The sequence below is a fragment of the Cyanistes caeruleus genome, chromosome 6 (genome assembly GCF_971803275.1).
Source record: "Cyanistes caeruleus chromosome 6, bCyaCae1.hap1.1, whole genome shotgun sequence".
Lineage (NCBI taxonomy): Eukaryota > Metazoa > Chordata > Aves > Passeriformes > Paridae > Cyanistes > Cyanistes caeruleus.
The window spans coordinates 2,448,339-2,467,273 of NC_141706.1; the positions used below are offsets into that span (position 1 = coordinate 2,448,339).

Genomic DNA, 18,935 nt, shown 5'->3' on the forward strand with positions numbered 1-18,935 from the left:
TTACAGAAACATGGGGGAAAGGTAGGGATTCAGAAAAGCGCATATATTTGCATACGAGCCACGCATCCACATACAAATACATTTATTTAATATTCCAGTCTAGCACAGCTACCAAAACATTCCTTGCCATATCAAAAGGGCATGAAACACACATGAACACATGCACAGGGCAAGGGATTCTTTCACCTTTAAAAGGGCATTTGTGCCTCTGGAGAGCAGAAGTAAGCAGCAGTCTTTGCTCACAGGCAGCACTGAATAGCCCAAGCATCAGCTCAGCCTAACTGCTGCAGAATTAACGCTGCTGTGTGCCAGCTATTTTTAATTCTTTAAGTGCAGGCAACACGAAGGGCTGGTGCTTTATGCTTAACACTAAAGGCAAGCAAAGAGACTTTGAGCTGAGTGAAAGCTCCTGAAAGCATGACCTGCAATACGTAACCCTGCAAACAAACCGGAGCAGGCAGCGCCTGCACGGGTGACAAAACAAACACGAAATTAATACAGAGCTCGGAACAATTCATCACAAGGGCCTCAGGGGCAGATTTACAAATGAGGCATGTAAGTGCCTTGTAAGACTTGCAGGGGCTGCCAGCTAACACCTACTCACTGGAGAAACCACCAGCCCCTTGAGGAGGCAGTGCAATTCCTGTGCCTGAATCCCTCCAGTGACCTTGCAGGTTCCCATCTGCAACTGCAGGCACCTAAACACCTCTGGAATCCTCAGCAGCCAGAGCTCTGCTACTGCTGACTCACTGGAAACCACTCAGCCCTGCTGCCTGAACTACCTGTGGTGCTTAAAACAGCCCTTAGAAACCCCTGGGGACTTAAAATGCTTTGTTTCTTTGGAAAAAATGACAAGAAATACAAAATATATATTATATGTAATATATATATAATAAAAATATATCATATACACTCTATAATATATACTATAAAATATATTATATATAGTATATACTATATACTAAATAATCATAATATATAATATACAGTATCTTATATACTATATACTATATACTATATACTATATACTATATACTATATACTATATATGATATATAATATACAACATACAATATACTATATTCTATATTCTATATTATATCTTATCTATAATATCTTATATATAATATATAATAAATATATAATATAATATATAGTATCTAGTACATATTCTATCTTCTATCTATCTTCTATCTTCTATCTTCTATCTTCTATATTCTATAGTATATAGTATATAGTATATAGTATATAGTATATAGTATATATTATATATTATATATTATATATTATATATTCTATAGTATATATTATATATTATATATTATATATTATATATTATATATTATATATTATATATTATATATTATATATTATATATTGATATTATATATATTATGTATTATATATTATGTATTATATATCAGCTATTATATTATATATATTATAATATGCAATTTATGAAATATATATTATAATATATAATATCTAGTATGTAATATATAACATACAGTATAGTATATATGTTTTATGCTATATAAATTATATATGTATATAATATATATAATTGGAAAATAAATAAAACCTCAGCTGGTGGCCCTCAAAAGCCTCGATGTAAATCTTGGCTGTAACACAGCACCCACTAAGGAGGGGTAGCACTCCAACAGGTAAAACACCGAATATCAGCACACAGGGAGGAGCCACCCAGGTTGCTGCAGTAAATTGTCACATCCAGAGGATTCCAGGCAGAGTTCAGCAAACTCAAAATAAGGATGACTTCCTGCTGGGATCCCTTTTCAGTCCTGTACCCGTGGGAGCACCTTCACAAGCCCTGACCCAGCTCCCCAGGAGTGATGAGCAGGTTTTAGTTCCGTTCCAGGAGGCAGCAACAGGGATGAGCAGGGAGAGAGAAGCTTCCAAGAGCCCGACTTGCTATTTACTTCTGAGCATTTTCTGAAAGCTCCAACTGGAACATATTGCTATTTTTGCACCAAAGTTTATGTTAATTTCATCTTGTTTTACCATAAAAGCTTAAATCACACTTTGTGATAATGTAAATCACTGATCTGAAAACTCCCCACTGCAGCGTGTCTTCCTTTTTTTTTTGCTCTCTCTCCAAAGAAATGGCTGAGCACCAGTGATTTGCATCACCTCTTCATGGGATTACCCAAAAACTTGATACCAGTTAGCTAACAATTTTTGAATAATCTCCCAGAGGAAAAAAAAAAAAAAAATTAGAAAGCTTATTTTGAGAAAGCTGCTGAGTGTTTGACACTTGATAAATGCAAGATATCTTGGAAGACAAAATATAATTGCATATCATCTTTCAAATGTGCACTGAGGGAGTTTGGGGTGGTTGTTTGGTTTTGGGGGGGATTTTTGACAATGGAAAACTGCTGAAAAGTTTAAATTACTGCCACAGTGATAAATGCAGGAGCCAGAGCTGCAAGGGAGCACTGAGCAGGATAATGCTGATGGAATAAAAGAGGACTGGTGCATGTGCACATGTGCTTGTGTAAACAAGACCAAGTGCTGACAGGAGTTTTGTTTCAAACCAGAAAAGCCTGGAGAAATAGGTCAGACCTTTTAAGAGATAATTTGTATTTCTTGGTACCATGTGTTGGAGGAATGAAACAACAACTGTGCCAGTAATGTCTCTGCAGCTGCACTCGTGGTGCTTGGCTCCTGGGAAGTGGGGACAGATGCTCGTCATCCCTCTCTGTCCCTACACCCAGAAGTGCCTCCTGGCTCCCCACCCAGCACCACAGCCAAATTCCAGTTTGTCTGCCCTTCAGGGCATGGCCCAGTACCCCTCTGGACAATTCAACAGGAATTGATGGGGAGGTCACCCCTAGCAGAGGAATCCAGCTCGCCCAAGCCTTGGGAAGCCCCTTCCCCTCTTCCTGCCTGTCTCTCCCCATGCCAGCACCCCCAGAGCTCCCAGCCCTTCCTTCCCCCAGCTGCAGGCTCCCTCTCTGCCACCTGAGAGCTGCTCCATCCCACGCTTCTGCTGGTTGGGAGCATCAGGAAATGTCAGATAAAAGCCCAGCATCTGTTATCAGCTCCCTTCCATCTCTGCAGGCACGGAATTTTATGAAAGCAGGAAGAACCTGAGACAGCAGACAACTCTATCTCTGACAAACTTGATGGAAACTGGCCAAAGGATTAAAAAGTTACTGAGAAAGGTTGTACTCTGTCAATCTTCCAAATGGGCTGGGAAGAGAAAGGCAAAAATCCACGGCTTTAGTTTTGTTTCCCTAGGAAAGCAACCAAAACATTTCAAAACGTTACCTTGCGTTTCTGTATCAAAAATCAGTGCATTTGCAAAATCCCAGAGAAGTCAGAATCGTTTCTGAGAGAGATTTCTGCCAGCACCATCAGGCAGGGAGCTGCCTGAGGGAGGAGAACCGTGTACCCCAGGGATCCACTACATCCCCGTGCTTTGGGTATTCCAGGCTTCAGGGTCAGTGCTCCCACCCTTTCCCTGGGTTCTGTGCCAGCCACTAAGCAGCAGAATCCAAATCTAACTCAAGAACAAAATGCTACATTTGTTTTGATCACATTAAAGTCAGAAGGAGCTATTAAAAGAAGTTGTAGCAGATGACTGGGTCTCAAAGAACCACAGGCAATAAATTCACATGGCAGTTTTGTTTCATAACTTCAGTCCTACTTATTCTTTCTTTGTCTATTCTAATTACTCCCTGATATGGAATTAATGTAGAAACCAAATTAAATGCTCGGGAAAGTGCATGAATCAGCTGGCCTGAAAGAAACAACTATTAAAAACAATTAGATAAAAAAAACATCAATTTAGAAATGTTTCTGCCTGAGTCAAAGAACAAACACAAAGACAAAATGGAGACCTGTGATGCCAGGAAAGGAGCAGCCTCTCAGGCTCTTAGGGAGGTGTTTGATACCACCATGCTGGCACCAGATTGGTGGCCTGCAACTTCAGAGAGCATCAGGGCTGGCACCGAGGAGAAATACATTCAGATTTATATTGCTCCACCACAGATCCTCCCAAAAGAGAGCTGGGATGTCAGTCACAGGCACACTGGGATGGCAAACACCCTAAGCCTGGAGCAGGGACATAGCACTGGACCAGGCAGATTGGCTGATCTGAGTCAACCCAAGATAACATTAAAAAGTGAAGATGAAAATGTGATGTTCTGTGCTGAGATTAGCTCCTCAAAAGCAGCCACAGGTAAGGAAATACATCACAGTAAAATGGATCAGGGCCCTCTCTCCCCTCTGGATTTAGAGAGAGAAACCAGCCCATCACCACTGTTCCCCAAGAAATACATAAAGAAATGAGGGTTGATATCCAGAGATCTATGAGTGCATTACTGACTCTGCAATGGTGACACTCCTGCAATTCATGACATTTTTTGGAAGTAAAATGTGCAATAGTGTGGACTGTAAGAGCCTGAGCTCCCCAAATGTAAATGCTGCACCTTGGGCATCATGTCATCTCTGAAGAGCTCTGCCAGACAGAGTTTAACTGAAGTGTGGGAGTCAGAGGCACAGAGAGTGTGCCCTTATCTCTGATACCTGGCTCTGACATCCAGGAAAACACTGAATTTCATACAACACCATGAAAACAACTGTTAAAGTTGGATAGAAAAGCTAAAAGTGTGAGTGTGTAAATTAGAGAGTTTTATTAAGTCACTGGGTGAAAAGTTTAGAGTTTAAGATAGTTTAAGAGAGCAAAAGACAAGAGGGAGGATTTCTGGTGTTGTCTCTTGTCCTTCTTCTTTCTGCTTCTTCTTCTGGAGGTTTTTGGGTAGCAATGAGTGATTGGATAGAAAATGTCACAGTGTAGCACACAGGTGATGGGTCATTGGGTCACCAAGAAAAATAATTTATGTGTCTATTGTTAATTTCATAAGAATGAGTATAAAGATAAAAGAACTGCATAGTTCAGGGCCATTTTGTGTCTTCAAAGACCAAAGTGAGCCACAAGGCAGGTTGAACAAAATGAGCCAAGTTGCAGTGAATTAAACTTGTGCAGAAAGTCTGGAGAGACCTGCCAGGTTTTGAGATAACATCCTAATAAACACGAAAAACAAGATCCTAACGAGCTTTGGAGTTTTCTTCTGACCCAGAGAACTGAGATAAGTGGGACTCCCAGTGAGGGAGCATCCCCAAGGAGCTCAGCCCAGAGAAGCTGGGAAATCCAGGAGTGAAAAGAAGTGCAGAAGAAGCACAGCAGCAGAATCAAGAGAGAAATAAGAAACAAAAAGAATTTTAAAAAATTCTACAAAACAGCAACACAAACTCCTTGCAAGCTCTTGGGGCACCCACAGGAGACGTTTCCTGAAGTGACTTCACCATCTCTCTCCTCTTGAATACTACATCTTTTCTCTGGCAAAGACAGCTTACCCAGTCAGCCTAAAAATACTCCTAAGAACAATTTTCAGCACACAATGAGATATGTACAGGTTGGCAAGTCTTTAAAAATAATCCCTATTGCACCCCACTGACAAAAATACACACCAGAAACCTCACTAAATGCCACACTACAAACACTGTCAGTATATATTTTAGGAATAAAAAAATGAATTCTTGCACAAAACTCCATTTATTCTAAGTTTCCCAAATCGTGTTGCTGCCTCGGTCATAAGAATCCACTTGCATTGAATAGAAAACCTTTCTGTGATCTGAATTGAGATTATGTTCCCCTTTTAGACATGAAAATTATCAAAGGTGCAGTGTCAATAGTCATAAAAAGTCTTTTATGGAGACTTTGGCATTGGCTAAAGTAGCAAACCTTGAGTTATTGACAAGAACTGGGAATATTATCACTGGGAAAAGTACTGATCTAGCAAAAGGATTCCAAGAGTCACTCAGATGGGGCTAAGTCTTACTTCATCCAGAAACAGAGAGATAAAATTCATAACTTGTCTTCATGTAATTGCTACCATTTTTGTATCACTTTTCAAGTGTTTAAATAGCATTGAAAAGAAACAATGACACAATTCTGATATTAGAAAGTCTGTAAAAAGAGGAATGTGCTCTGTAAGTGATAAATCTTTGTTTGCAGAGGCACACATTGAGTGCTTAAGAGGCAAAACCAAAAATTTCTATCAAGATGTGCTGAAAGCCCCAGATATACACAAAGATATGGAAAAGGTGGAATTTGCTTTCACACACACAATTTGACTCACTCTTTAACTGGTAGTTTACTGGTGGGTGATGTGAGGTAAGACCACTTTTCAAGTTAATTAATGCCAGATTAGATTTCCACAAAAGCAAAGGAAACAAGACAGACCAAACTTTTTCTAAAAAGAGGAGGATGAATCAATATAGTTGTTTTTACTCTTAACAAAATTGTATTTGGATTTAAAAAAAAAAGAAAAAAACATCAGTGAGAAGACTTATATCACTGTATTTCTTTCTTCTTTCTGGAAAGAGAAATCACCAATATCAAAACAACAATTGTGCACCACTCTGAACTGGAATAAAGTTCACAGCATTCCTGAAAATGTCACACTCACTCAGAGCAGAGGCAGAGATGTCTCAGAGCTAATGCAGGTAACTAATTTAACTTTATTAGTAATTTAACTAATGCAGGTTAATGCACTTCACACTGTTGTCTGGCTAGCAATTGTATTTCCTGGAAAAAACCTGCCTTTTATTGAAGGGGGAAAACCAATTTTAAGAAGGTACAGATAACTGAAATGCCACACTTAAGTTATTTATCTTCCAGATAAATCTTTATTTATTGACATTGCCCCAGTCACTGAAGGGCTCAAGAGATGAGAAATACAATTTGCTGGGCACCTTAAAATGGCAACTTCAGTTTGTTTAAGCCTGCACTTTGGGAGAGGCTTTAGGAGAGACTTTTAGGAGAGCATCAGTGTCATCTTCTATACTTGATGCTCTCCGTACAAGTCTCACCTTCTTCCTTCGTGGTTGTTGCAGAACAAACAAGAAAAATCCTGAAAACCTCTGAAAACCTTCTGAAAACCTCTCCCAGCTGGAAGCCTACAAACTGAGAGGAGAAACAGCCCATTCCTCAGAGCCAGCTGGCTGCTCAGACACTCAGTCCCCAGCCACTGATGTCCCCAGGATTCCTCCTGTGCCTTCCCTGACCAGCCCAGACCTCACAGTCAAGATAGCCCTGGTTAGACCTAATTAGTCACAGAAATACCCAAGTATTTTAAGCAATTCAACATCAATCCAGTGAATTTAGGCTGGCTACAATGCTCAGAATTTTGCTCTGTGTGCACAAGTAGATGGCATTGATTTCAGCCATAATTGCATAGAAAGACAATTTTAGAAACAAATTAGCAGTTAAATAATTGTAGAAATTATACAGAGAGATTTCTTTGATTGGACAGTTGTAATAATAGCTGCAGAAATCTGTCCTACACAGACTCTGCACAATATGCTACATTATTGTAGCCTAAAGTTAATATTGTTAAAAACCTCACCGCGTTCCGAGAACGCGCTCCTGTAAAATTATTTCTTGGAGGTGATTTTAATTATCTGCATTCAACTGAAACTATTGGCTATATTGAAATATCTGACAAACCCTGAATATTCCAAACACTATTATCTCAGTCCTGCTCCCGTTATCTGTTGCTTTTAATTCACCACTGGTTTTTTATTCCGAGAGAGCTGCTGGTTTTCCAGCAGAACACACCAGCCCACCCAGCAGGGAGGAGCGTGGCACAGGAGTGTCATTTCAGATAAGATGTGCTTCCCTTGGAGCATTCCAAGGCTTTCATTAATTGCAGTGGCTGGCTTGGGGCCTTTTTGGAGGACAAAAATGAGATTAATATCAAGGTGCAGCTCCCACCTCCCACCTAAGGCACCGAGGCCCACGCTGCAAAGCAGAGGAAGCCAAAACTCTCACAAAAGGAAGAGTCCTACAGCCAGAGGGAGAGTGAAGCATCAATAAGGGTTTGGTTTGGGTTTTTCCCCTCAATTGTTGATTGTCTCCCTATTGCTAGTGCTAGGAGACAAAGCAAAGAAAGAACAGTATTTATCTTTGTTCTATGATACTGTGACATTTAAACAGGGTAGATAGGCTGGATTAGCAGAGAAAGGATATGACTGATGGTGGAACAAAAGGAGGATGGAATAATTAATGCCCAGGATTGAATTTTTATGGACAATGAGCTACTTTAAATTCACTTTATATTTCTATCAGACTAAATTTTTGATCTAGTGTTCTTTAAATTTCAGCGAGGCATTTGACTTTATATCTCACATTTTGCCTAACAAAACATAAAATTGACACAGTGCCTATGCAATAGACTTTAAATGATTAAATTGAGCAGCAGTGCTTTTAATAGACTCACGTGGGGACTGATTCTCAGCCCTGAAGCCAACATTTTTGTCAGGAGGAAATCAAAACTATCTGATAAAAGCTCTCAGAGGACAAGTGGGGAGGTGATGATCAATGAATGTGGAGATGCAGTCAGGTACCAGACCACACATCTGGAAATAAGGACTGGAGACCAGTTTTACAGGGTAGGAGTGTCTGTGAGGGCAGCAGTGGTGGAGGGAGGTGGCCACTGAGCAGCTGCCACAAGGAGGAGGAACATTTGAGCTGCAGGGTCGTTAATCTTGGTTCTCTCAATTCCACCAAAGTCTGCAGAGTAGACTTGTTCTTAAAAAAAAAAGTAAAAAGAGTCTTGGAAGCAGAGATGAATAATCAAATCAGTGGACACCACTACAGAAGGAACCCTACTTCAACTTTGGCATTTGAGAAGATCAGCACCACAACAAAAACCTGGATCTGACGCTGCTGATGCCCATTTCTGACACCAGGAAACACCAGCCCAGCTCGGAGGCTGCAGCTTCAGAGGGACACCAGGCTGAAAACCCCTCAAAGAGGAGTCACAGGAATGGTGAAAGATGTGGGAAATGCATCCCTGGTTGGGTTCTCACCTCTGAAAACCCAAAGCAAGAGGCATGACTTGAGCACAGTGCAAAAGCTGCTGTGCCACGTGCGCGTCAGTCACTGCAACAAAGAGAAAACTCATGGCTCAAGTTATTCAGAAGGCAAATTTCACACTGGTGGCTCCTTTGTGACCTAAATGCCTGGAAATGTTTTACCAGAAAAAAAGTTTTCCCATGTTCTGCAGTCTTTATTGCCAACCAACACCCTTCTCCAGCTTGCAATTAGTTATGTTTTTGGATATGGGATTACTGGAGGAAAAGCTCCAGGTGTAACCCCATGACAACAACATTTTGTACATGGATTCTCAGTAAAACATCAAGGTTTTGCTTCACTCAACACAAAGAGCTCTTGGGAGGTGATAATCAGGTGAAACTCCTTTTGAAAATAACTCAGTAACTTCATGTTAATTATGTGGTAGGAGTTCATAATCCTTTAATAGGTGTTTCAGCAGCCTAAAGAAAGGTACACATAGAAAATGATGCTTTTCTTTAATAGCAGGACAGCCACAAAGAGCACCTCATAAAATGTCTAATCCACACTCCCACTTATTTATTTAGCAAGAGATCACTGCTTGTAGACAATTTAGAGGTCAAGTTCTAATAGCCCATTAAACTCAAACATTTGTTTTTAAGCAGCAACACATTTTAGATACCAAGCCTTGCATAGGGCAATATACTGATAAATTCAGGAGGCTGCAGCTTTGAAAACATCCCTGTGGTATCCACTGTGAGAGCTCTTTTCTGTTTATGGACTGACAGGTTTTTTTCCAGCTCTACTTTTATGTGCATCTAATTCAGCAGATACATTCAGAGAAAAAAAAACAAACAAAAATTTAAAAACCCCCAACAAAACCAACTGAATAAACAAACAAAACCACACATCAGGGTTTGAGACTTTCAGATCTGGTGAGCACCAGGAAATTCAGACAAACTGGGCAGCTACAACAATCAAGCCTGTAGCAGTCTTAAAAACATTCAAATAAGACCACAGAAGTACTTTAAAAGTTACAGTATCATGGATGGCCAGACCAGAATATGTTAAATAAAACCAAAAGCATCAGTTTCAAGAATTTTTGAAAACTACCCCTAAAAATTACAGCTCTCATCGAAGAGAATGACAGAAAACTGTCCTGATTAGCCATGACCCCTATAAAAATCCAATTTTTCACTACTGACACATTCATCTGCCAAAGCTGCTCGTCAGATTAAAGGAAAACTACACAAAGGAAGAACTCATCAAGCCTGTAATGGCTTCTTTTAAATCAGTTTCTCAGAACTTGAGTGACAAAGAACATCAAATAAGCTAAATCATTTCCATTATTTTCAAAACAAAGAACAACTATCTGGTAAGAAACTGCTTCCTCAGATGAACTTCCATATTTCAACTCTTTTCTTACCATTTTTACATTGGTTGCCAAAATATTTTGCTGGTGTCAGTTATTTCATTGTTTAAGAAATACCACAGAAAACTAATACATCTTTGTTTCCCATTCCTTTGGAATCTGGAGGGGTTTTTTTTTTTGACATTTTAATTTCAAAAATTAAATTTTTGACATTTTAATTTTAAATTTAATTTCCATGCATTTAAATGTTTAGCCTTTTTCTTGTCTCAGTAACACTTAAAAATCAGTCTCTCAGCCATGTGAATGACATGCATGTATGTATTAATCTTGTATTCAATATATATATATATATATCAATCTAGGAGTTTAATTTACAAAATCCTCACCTCTCAAAGGCAAGGCACCAATTTGTTTAAAGACTTCTCACACCTTTTCAGCTGAAGACACTGCAGTGAGATCATCACTAGGCAGCAGAGTGGTGCAGGATAGTTCTGCTGCTTTTTTTATTACCTGGGATACAGATGGGTTGCAATTTATATATCAGCTCCTTCCAGGAAGGTTTTATCACCACCCATCTGCAGGAGCACTGAGGGAAGCACACCCCAGGCACAAAGACTTTCCTAGAGAGCAACCAAAATCTCTGCAGTCCACACAGAGGCTCTCCAGCCACAGCCAGGAAAATGCAGCGTGATTCAGGAAAAATATAAAATATATTTTATATATATCAGCTAATAATTCAGGAATAATTTTAGATATATCAGCTAATAATTCAGGAATAATTGTAGATATACCAGCTAATAATTCAGGAAAATGTGAGGGTGATTCAGGAGAAATTTCAAAAGAAGAGCTACAGCTGCTCCCCTGCTGACAACACCTGAAAATTGGAGGCCCAGACTTACGCTGTGTGTTTACACTCTTACACAGATTCTGCTCTAATTTCTCCCACGTATTCTTCCCACTCAAACTCAGTAGGAATCAGCTGGAGTACTTCCCTAAAAAGGTTGCTAACAGGTGTTAAAATGACAGACAAGGTGTTGTTGACAGTTTCACTTCTACAGCAATGAATGGTGGAGAAAACACAGAAATGGGCACTGTCTTATCAGTCTGGGTTTTTTGTTTCAACTTTGAATGTTCTTTCATTTCCTTCCTTCTTTCCTCCTGCTCCCAGAATGCAGGAAGGTATTTCTTGTGATTTAACCTCCAGATGGAGTAGAAATATGTGCATATTCTATTTGTTTTAATAGATTCACATGGGGACTGATCCTGTATTTCACATATTTCTAGATGTGAAATATGGTAACATTTTGCTGTGCATGCTGTATGTGCCTCTTAAAAGTAATCATTATTTAAATATATTATTAATATCAATGATACATTATATAATATTACATAATAATATATTATATAGTGTATAATTAAGCATATATTATCTATTAATATCTAATTAATATATATTAATATCTAATTAATATCTATTAATTTCTAATTAAACATCCTCACTGGGATGAGTGCTGTTTGAGCTGAGAAATGCCCTGTCCTGAGCTCCTCAGTGCTATCCCACCTTGCTGGTTTTGCAGTTCAGGAAGTGCAGAAGGGAGTGAAAACAGTAAATAACCACCAAAATGCTCATTTCTTTTTTAATGAAATGTTGACCTGTTTGGACACTGAAGCCTAAATTCATCTGCAAACATTATCAGTATTTACTGCAGCAGAAACCTTTCCCACACACCAGAGAAAATACCATAAACAGAAAATTACTTACAGTCCCCTTCCTCTTGTTCATCGGCCTGACCTCGAGCAAGTGTGAAAGATTGAAAAAAAACAGAACACTAGGAGGATGCAGTACACTGCTGGGTGGGTGAACATGTCAGGAAATAAGATTTAAAAGTTCTTTTACCATAGGCCTTAAGCAGCCAGTCAGAAATTCCCTACAGGAAAAAACATGGATACCCTTCAACCTCCTCTGAGCTACTTGCTTGTCTTAACAAAGAACAGCTTCATTGGAGTGGTTTCAGTACAGATGAATTCAGAGCATTCTCTATCTGTGTGGATACTAAACCTCAGGTTATTTACTAATTATTGATATATAATTATATATCAGCTAATTAATTATTATCATCTCAGTTCCAGGCATGCAGTGGAACAAGGTAACTCGCAGCTGGAGGATCTGTGCCAAGCACATCCATCAAAAACCTCAAATCCTGCCAAAGAAGCACCTTCTGCCTGCTCCTGGGAGCCCATTCTTGCAGCCCTGATTTGATTTGACTAAAATGAGGCAGAACTGGGACTTTTTGCTGTTCCTTCCCAGGGTGACTGAGATGTCTGCACGCATTTTGCTCTGGTGGGGTGATCAGAACATCGAAAGAGCAACAGGACCAACCTGAAACTATTGATCTTCCAAAATGCTGGGCTGCTAACCATGGAGAGCAGCCACAGGGGACAGAGGGTGCCTTTTCCTATGTCCCCATCCCTTTCCATAAGGCAGGGCTGGATGTAGGGCAGGACTTGTGCCCCTGCAGCAGCTCCTGTGGCGGTGAGAACGCCGACCTTTGCGCTTCCAGGAGCCCCAAATCTGCTGTTTTTGGGGAGTCTCAGGAGCTGGGAGGCACCGAGACAGCACTCAGGCAGCTCAGGGAGTCCGTGGGAGCTGGAGCTGGCAGTTCAGCAGCTGGCACAGAGCGCTCTCCGAGTTGTTCAATCAAAGCTCCAGCTGCGAGAAGCAGCCACGGCGCTGGAGGTGTCCTTATTGTTTGTGAAATCGTTGTTAATTAAGGTGAGATCTCACTGTGCTGGTGTTCAGCCAACACAGGGAGAAACGGACCTTTCCCTGACAGGTTTATCATTCAAACTGGCTACACGAGCAAGCATGAAGGATGATTCAAAACGTCAAGGGGATATTTTGTTGTTTCTGAAAACTTTATGTCGGCAGGTCCCCCACTGCAGCCCCTCTGATTAGCTGATTAATCTCATGAGCAACATAACCGTGAGCAATATGTGCCTTTCCCTCTGCTCTACTCAAACAATAGTGACAGAGGCACTGACTGGCTCCACCAACACCAGATCAGCTTTCAACAGCTGCCTTCCAAAACTGTGTCTCTCCCCTTCACCCACAATTCCCAATTCACAATTCACAATTCTGAGCCAGTTCTGCCTGGTTGGAGCATGGTAGGAGTCAACCCAAACCCTCACATTCCCATCTTTGATTCCTGCTGCTTTACTTTTTTTTTTCCTGTAATCCTGATTATGGTGGGCAATGTAACTTTGTTTTCAACATGAACTCAAGCAGTGACCCCGGGGGTGACACACTGTGGAAATTCAATTATTAGCTCTGCATGTCACTGGGCAGTATGGCACACAGCCAGCTAAAGGAGCATAAAATACTTGTAAAACGACAAATAAAGCTTCTTATCTGATGTTTAAAACCTAATCACTCTGTAGTCCATGGTGAAAGTGTCCCAGGGCACTGACCAGCACTGAGTTCTGGCTCTGAACCCCTAACACAGAGATAACCAATCCCCCTGCTCCCAACAGCTGGAAACCCAATGCTCCTGCTGCCAGGATCTCTTTTCAAGGAGATTGTTGCCCTTTGAGTGGAATTTTCGTTGAAATCTAAGGAAATATGGTTGATCTCAGGGATCAGGAAAATTTTGAGCTGTCTTCTGAAGCAGCAGAGTAAAACAGGTTTTTCCCTCCACGCTCCTGGTTCCCCGCTTTGTCTTCACAAACTGCGATGCCAGGTGTTGCACACAAACCCAAAAGAAGACTGGAGCATTTATCCATGAGTGTGTGCATCTGTACAGATCTAATTTAGCCAGAGAGGCAAATATTGCCCAGTGGAGGAAGCTGTAGTAAAAATGGTGCATGACAAGTGCTGTTTACTGCATCCTGTATCCCCACTTGGACTCTGTGGCAGCAGATCAGCTCTCTTAATCATACACATTGCTGTAGTAGTCACCAAAATGAGTAAAAGCACATTTGCTTCAAAGAAATCCAGGCCTAGACTGCTCTTTATAAACATTCTTAGACACAAATTACGTTCTTGATTGAGAATTTGGCTCTGCCAGGTTTTGCTCCTGATTTCAATGGGAGGCAGCATTGCAAGTGCTCTACGCCTCTGGGAGGCAGAGCTTTTAAGGTTAATTGACATCCAATTTATGCACCTCAGCAATCATATCCAGTGATCAGCACGGCACAGGAGTAGTAAAGTTTTATTTGCAATTTCAGCTGTAAAGCTCAAAGCTATCAAGTACAACAAATTATGTTTAGTATCTTCCTGTAACTGCCCAATAATCCAAAATTCCCAGGCAAAGCTTATCAGTGACAGTATTTTCCACTGTGTGGGCTGTGTGCACTGTGATTATGTACCTTGGCTTGGTGCTGTTGCTGCTTCTCACCTCTTTTTCTCTTTTCCAAGCTGTTGGCTGTGAGATACCTACAAATATGATTTTTAACACTATTGGATTTCCTCACTTACAAATGAGATCATGGCTGTGCCATAAATCCGTGCCTACCACAAAGGAAGAAACAGAATATTAACTCTTTTCATCCTGCTCTTGAATCTCACCCTGGAGCACCAAAAGGTGTCTTGTTGCATTGTCAGAAATACCTCAGCTTTGGCAACTGGGCTCTGAGAGCCTGGCTACCTCCAAGTGAAGGAACATAACTCAGCTGTGGTGCTTGAGTTCCTGAGAAATCCAGACTGACTTGACGAGCAAAGGTTAAAAAAAATGAGCCATTCCTCTGATCGTGGGTCCATTTGTCTTACACAGGTAAATCAGAGCGTGGTATTTACATACCCAGCACAAGAAATGCAGAAAGAGCCACTGTTCCACCAACCTACAACCTGCAGATGACAAACCTTATTATGTTATGGCTGCAAAACCGACATCAGTCGGACACAATTACCGAACACACACGTTAACAGCTTCAAAACGTGGACTCACGTCCCTAGTCCTTGCTTAAATCCACAGGAATAATCTAGCCCTATATCAATTTTAGCCTCTTTTAGCATAGCCTCAGAATTATATTTGGCATCTCTATCTGGCACATACAATAACTGCCAGCAACAGGAACCATTTCTGCATTGAGGTCACCGAGTATATCCAGCGCTGGGAGAAGTCTGGAGAGCACAGGACACTGCCCGACTCGAAAAGTCCAGGGAAATAGGAAAAAATATAACCCAGAAATTGTCGGAGCTTTTCAGCCGCATTTAAGATGAAGCGCTCAGATCTCAGATCAGAGCTTGCCCTCTCCTAACCCCTCCTTATCTTCCCCTCCTCCCCACCACACACACACACAGAGAATCACTAGAATTGATCCTCCGGTTTAACAAAAGCCTTTCTCTGCAAGGAACGAGACCTAACCCAACTATCCGGTCCCATAGGAGATGCGCCAGGCAGGCAGCCCGCGGGTGGAAAGGCACAAAACGCGAGCATCGCATCCCCCGTGAAACACAGAGCAGCCTGTGTTCCGGCAGCAGCAAGAAAGGATGCGGCAGACAAAGAGCAGCGCCGGGCTGCTGGCCGCTCCCGGCGGGGCCGGGCACCGGGCGCGCTGTCCCCGCGTCCCCGCGGCAGCGGCACCGCCGCAGGTGAGGCAGCCCCGCCGAGCCCCGGGGGCTCCGGCCCCGCGCTCCTCCCGCACCCGCGCTGCTGCTGTGATGCTGATGCTGATGCTGTGCTGTGCTGCTGTGCTGTGCTGCTGTGATGCTGTGCTGCTGTGATGCTGCTTACCCGGCTGGGCGCGGGCGCTCGGCAGGACGGCCACGATGAGGGCGAGCAGCAGGACGGAGGCGGCCGGGCCCGTTCCGCCGCCCGCGGGCCGGGCGCTGCGCGGGGGCGCCGGGCCGGGCAGCGCCTCGGGCCCCGCGGGGCTCGCCCCGCTCCGCCCGCCCGCCCGCCGCATCCCCGCGCCTCGCACGGCCCCGCCGCGCTCAGCGGGCAGCGCTGCCCATCGCCGGCCGGGCTCCGGAGCGGCGGCTCGGCAGGCGGGCGGCGGCGGAGGGGGCGGAGCGGGGGCCCCGCATGCCGCCCCGGCTCTGCCCGCTGGCCGCGGGGCCGGGGATGCTCGGCGGCGGCGGCGGCGGCGCTGCCCCTCGGGCTCCGGCGCGGGGAGCGCCGCGGAACCGAGCTTCAGCCACAAAGGGCTCTGGGCGCCGCCAGCGCCGGCCCCGCTCCCCGCCCTCCGAGCGCGGGGAGGCGGGAGCGGGGGCGGCGCTGCCGGGGCCGGGGGGACCCCTCCGCCGCCCCCCGCGCTCCGCCGGGGCCGTGGGCTCGGTCCCCGCCCGCCGCGCCCACAGCGGCTCTCGGGGGAGCCGTCACCTCCCTCTCCTTTCCGACAATCGCTCGTGCCCGGCGCTGCCTCTGGGCGCAGCCGTGCCGCGACCTGGCGAGGCTCCAAGTCCCTCTCTGCGCGCTGGGGAAGAGTTCCTCGCCAGCCGATGTCCCGAGCTGGGAGCCGCCGGGCCGGGACATCTCCGGAGATGTCCCTCATGCCAGGCACCGGCCAGCACCGCCTCTTGGCAGAGCAGCCCAAGCCCGGCCGATCAGCACTGGCGGCGTTTCTGGGAATAGAGAAAGGCGAGTGTAGGGCAGGAGGTGCCCGAAGCGGGCGCTTCCCCCGGGATCCCCTCTCCCGGGCTCGCTCCATCACCCCCTCCCCGCCTGCGACGGGGCTCGGACATCCAGACCCAAAGGCAAGCTCCGAGGCAGAGGTTCCTCTGTGTTTTGTTTTGAGATACAGCGGGAGCTCAGCCCAGGGGTGAGCCCCAGCCGCTGCCTCGGTCCGGTCACACCGGACAGCCCATTCAGTGCTTTCCCCAAGTCCTGCTTGCAGCAGAGGCAGCGTGAATTCTTTATTTTGCTATCCTCTCTTTCCTGAGCTGCATCCACGAATTCTTCCAGTTCCAGACCGTGCCTGCGGGCAACAGGCAGCGATGGTGAGAGGATGAGGAGGGAGTGCCAAGGTGGCTTTGGGGCACCACACGCTCCAGGACCCCGAGAGCTGACCCTCAAAGGCTGCAGCACAGCTTACCCGGCCTCCCAGCAACTCTGCTCTGCTGGAAGCTGTCGTGCTGAGAAATTCTTAGCAGTCAGGTTTGAGGTGGAGCAAACCTCAGCATGGGCCAGCCACAGCTTGACACCCTGGTACCCAGCCGCTGGCAGCATCCAAAGCCCTGACAACCCATAATTACAGATTTATCTCACTGCTTCAGCACACTCCCGGCGTCACCAACACGATTATGCTGTCCCATTTCCGGCGTTTTACTTTTCCCCCAAATCATTAATTCATTCCGTGCAAAATTAGCTTCCCCTTGATGACTGCTAGCGATTATCCAGAGCAAAGATGGCAGTTTATGATTATTATATAGTGAAATGGAGCTTGCTCATCACTCTGCTCAATCCAGGGCCAGCACGTTTAGTGCAGGGCCCTCTGCTGGCACTTTCAGGGAGCCCTGCACAAACCTCTCATCATTTTCCTATTTTTCACTTTTTTCAGTCTAGCTCTTAAGCATTATGGTTTTCTCTTAATTTTCTATTACAGTGTGTTGTGTACATTACATAATGCATAATACATTACATGTATTATGTATAAAATACAAGTTTATTTAAGATTGAGTTGGTATTTCAAAGGATTTTAAAAATGTGTATTTTCCAGGATGAGGAATGGATCTTTTACAGCTACTGAAAAAAAAAAAATCACTGGGGTTTTACCAAGAAACTGTAGTTAGCTACTTCCTAAACTTAATGTTTCTAATCCTGTTTGGGGTGGTGGTTTGTTTGGTTTTTTTTTTCTTTCCAGATCCAAAATTGCCTTTCTTGTTACTGCACACATTAAGTCTTGCTTCTTTTTATGGGGGAACCCATAAGACAAGGATCTCATCCACAGATGAGAAGTGACTGTGGCCAGGCAATGACTTCTCTGTGAAGCTGGTTGCAGGCCATGGTCTCTCTTCGTAACATTTTTCTTTTCATGAACTTCTCACTCCCCAAATCCAACCACAGAGTGGAGTTCAGCCTCCAGGCATCTCTGCCAGCCAGGTGTAGATGCTCCTAACCTGCCATTTCAGGGTCTAAGGAGAAGAATCCATTCAAATGTGTGTTTCAGCCTCTCAGAAGAAAGCTTTATGGTTCTAACAAAGAATACTCCTTGCTGTTCCCCAGGACAAGGGCAGGTAGAATTATCTGAGCTCTCTTGGAGCCCAAAGCCACCCCTCCTGAGAGAGAAAATGCAACTTCCTTCCTCCAGGTGAAAGGCAGGAAGATGTAATTAACATTAATCACCGTCAAACCTTACCCACTGACTTAATAAGCCTTCCTGCACAGCAGGGCAGAGTGTGGGGAGAGGCAGGAGGGGCTGCAGCCTTGCCCTGCTGTTCCCAGAGCTCAGCACTTCTCCAGACACCACCTGCTGAACATTCCGGGCCTGGAGGGAAGTTACAGCTCTCTAGGGCAGAGCAGCACTACTCACAACCCTCCCAGAACTTCCACTCTGCACTACAAACCTGTCCTTTGCATTTAGTGGCAGGGAAAATAGCGAATTTTAAACCAGGGTTTGTCATCCTGAAGACAGTTAAAGAGGAAGATGACTTACACATGTCAGCCTGTCCTGGTTCATTCCTTCCACAGGATGGGGAAGAACATGGGGGGGTAGTTGGACATCCTTTCTGACAGAAAGCAAGAA

The 18,935-nt window shown here is 43.9% G+C and overlaps 1 protein-coding gene and 1 long non-coding RNA gene across 2 annotated transcripts in view; one reads left to right on the forward strand and one right to left on the reverse strand.

The window, feature by feature from the left end:
- The window catches only part of KIAA1549L (KIAA1549 like), a 122,683-nt gene extending 106,526 nt beyond the window's left edge, over positions 1 to 16,157 (reverse strand). The window contains exon 1 of the mRNA XM_086893240.1: positions 15,986 to 16,157. Within this exon, the coding sequence (XP_086749366.1) occupies positions 15,986 to 16,157 (172 nt within the window). The remainder of the gene's footprint in view (positions 1 to 15,985) is intronic.
- LOC147652369 (uncharacterized) lies at positions 11,330 to 14,207 on the forward strand. The gene is made up of 2 exons (XR_015288086.1): positions 11,330 to 11,432; positions 12,378 to 14,207. It is a non-coding gene; the product is annotated as an uncharacterized LOC147652369 (long non-coding RNA).
- Positions 16,158 to 18,935: the final 2,778 nt, after the last annotated feature.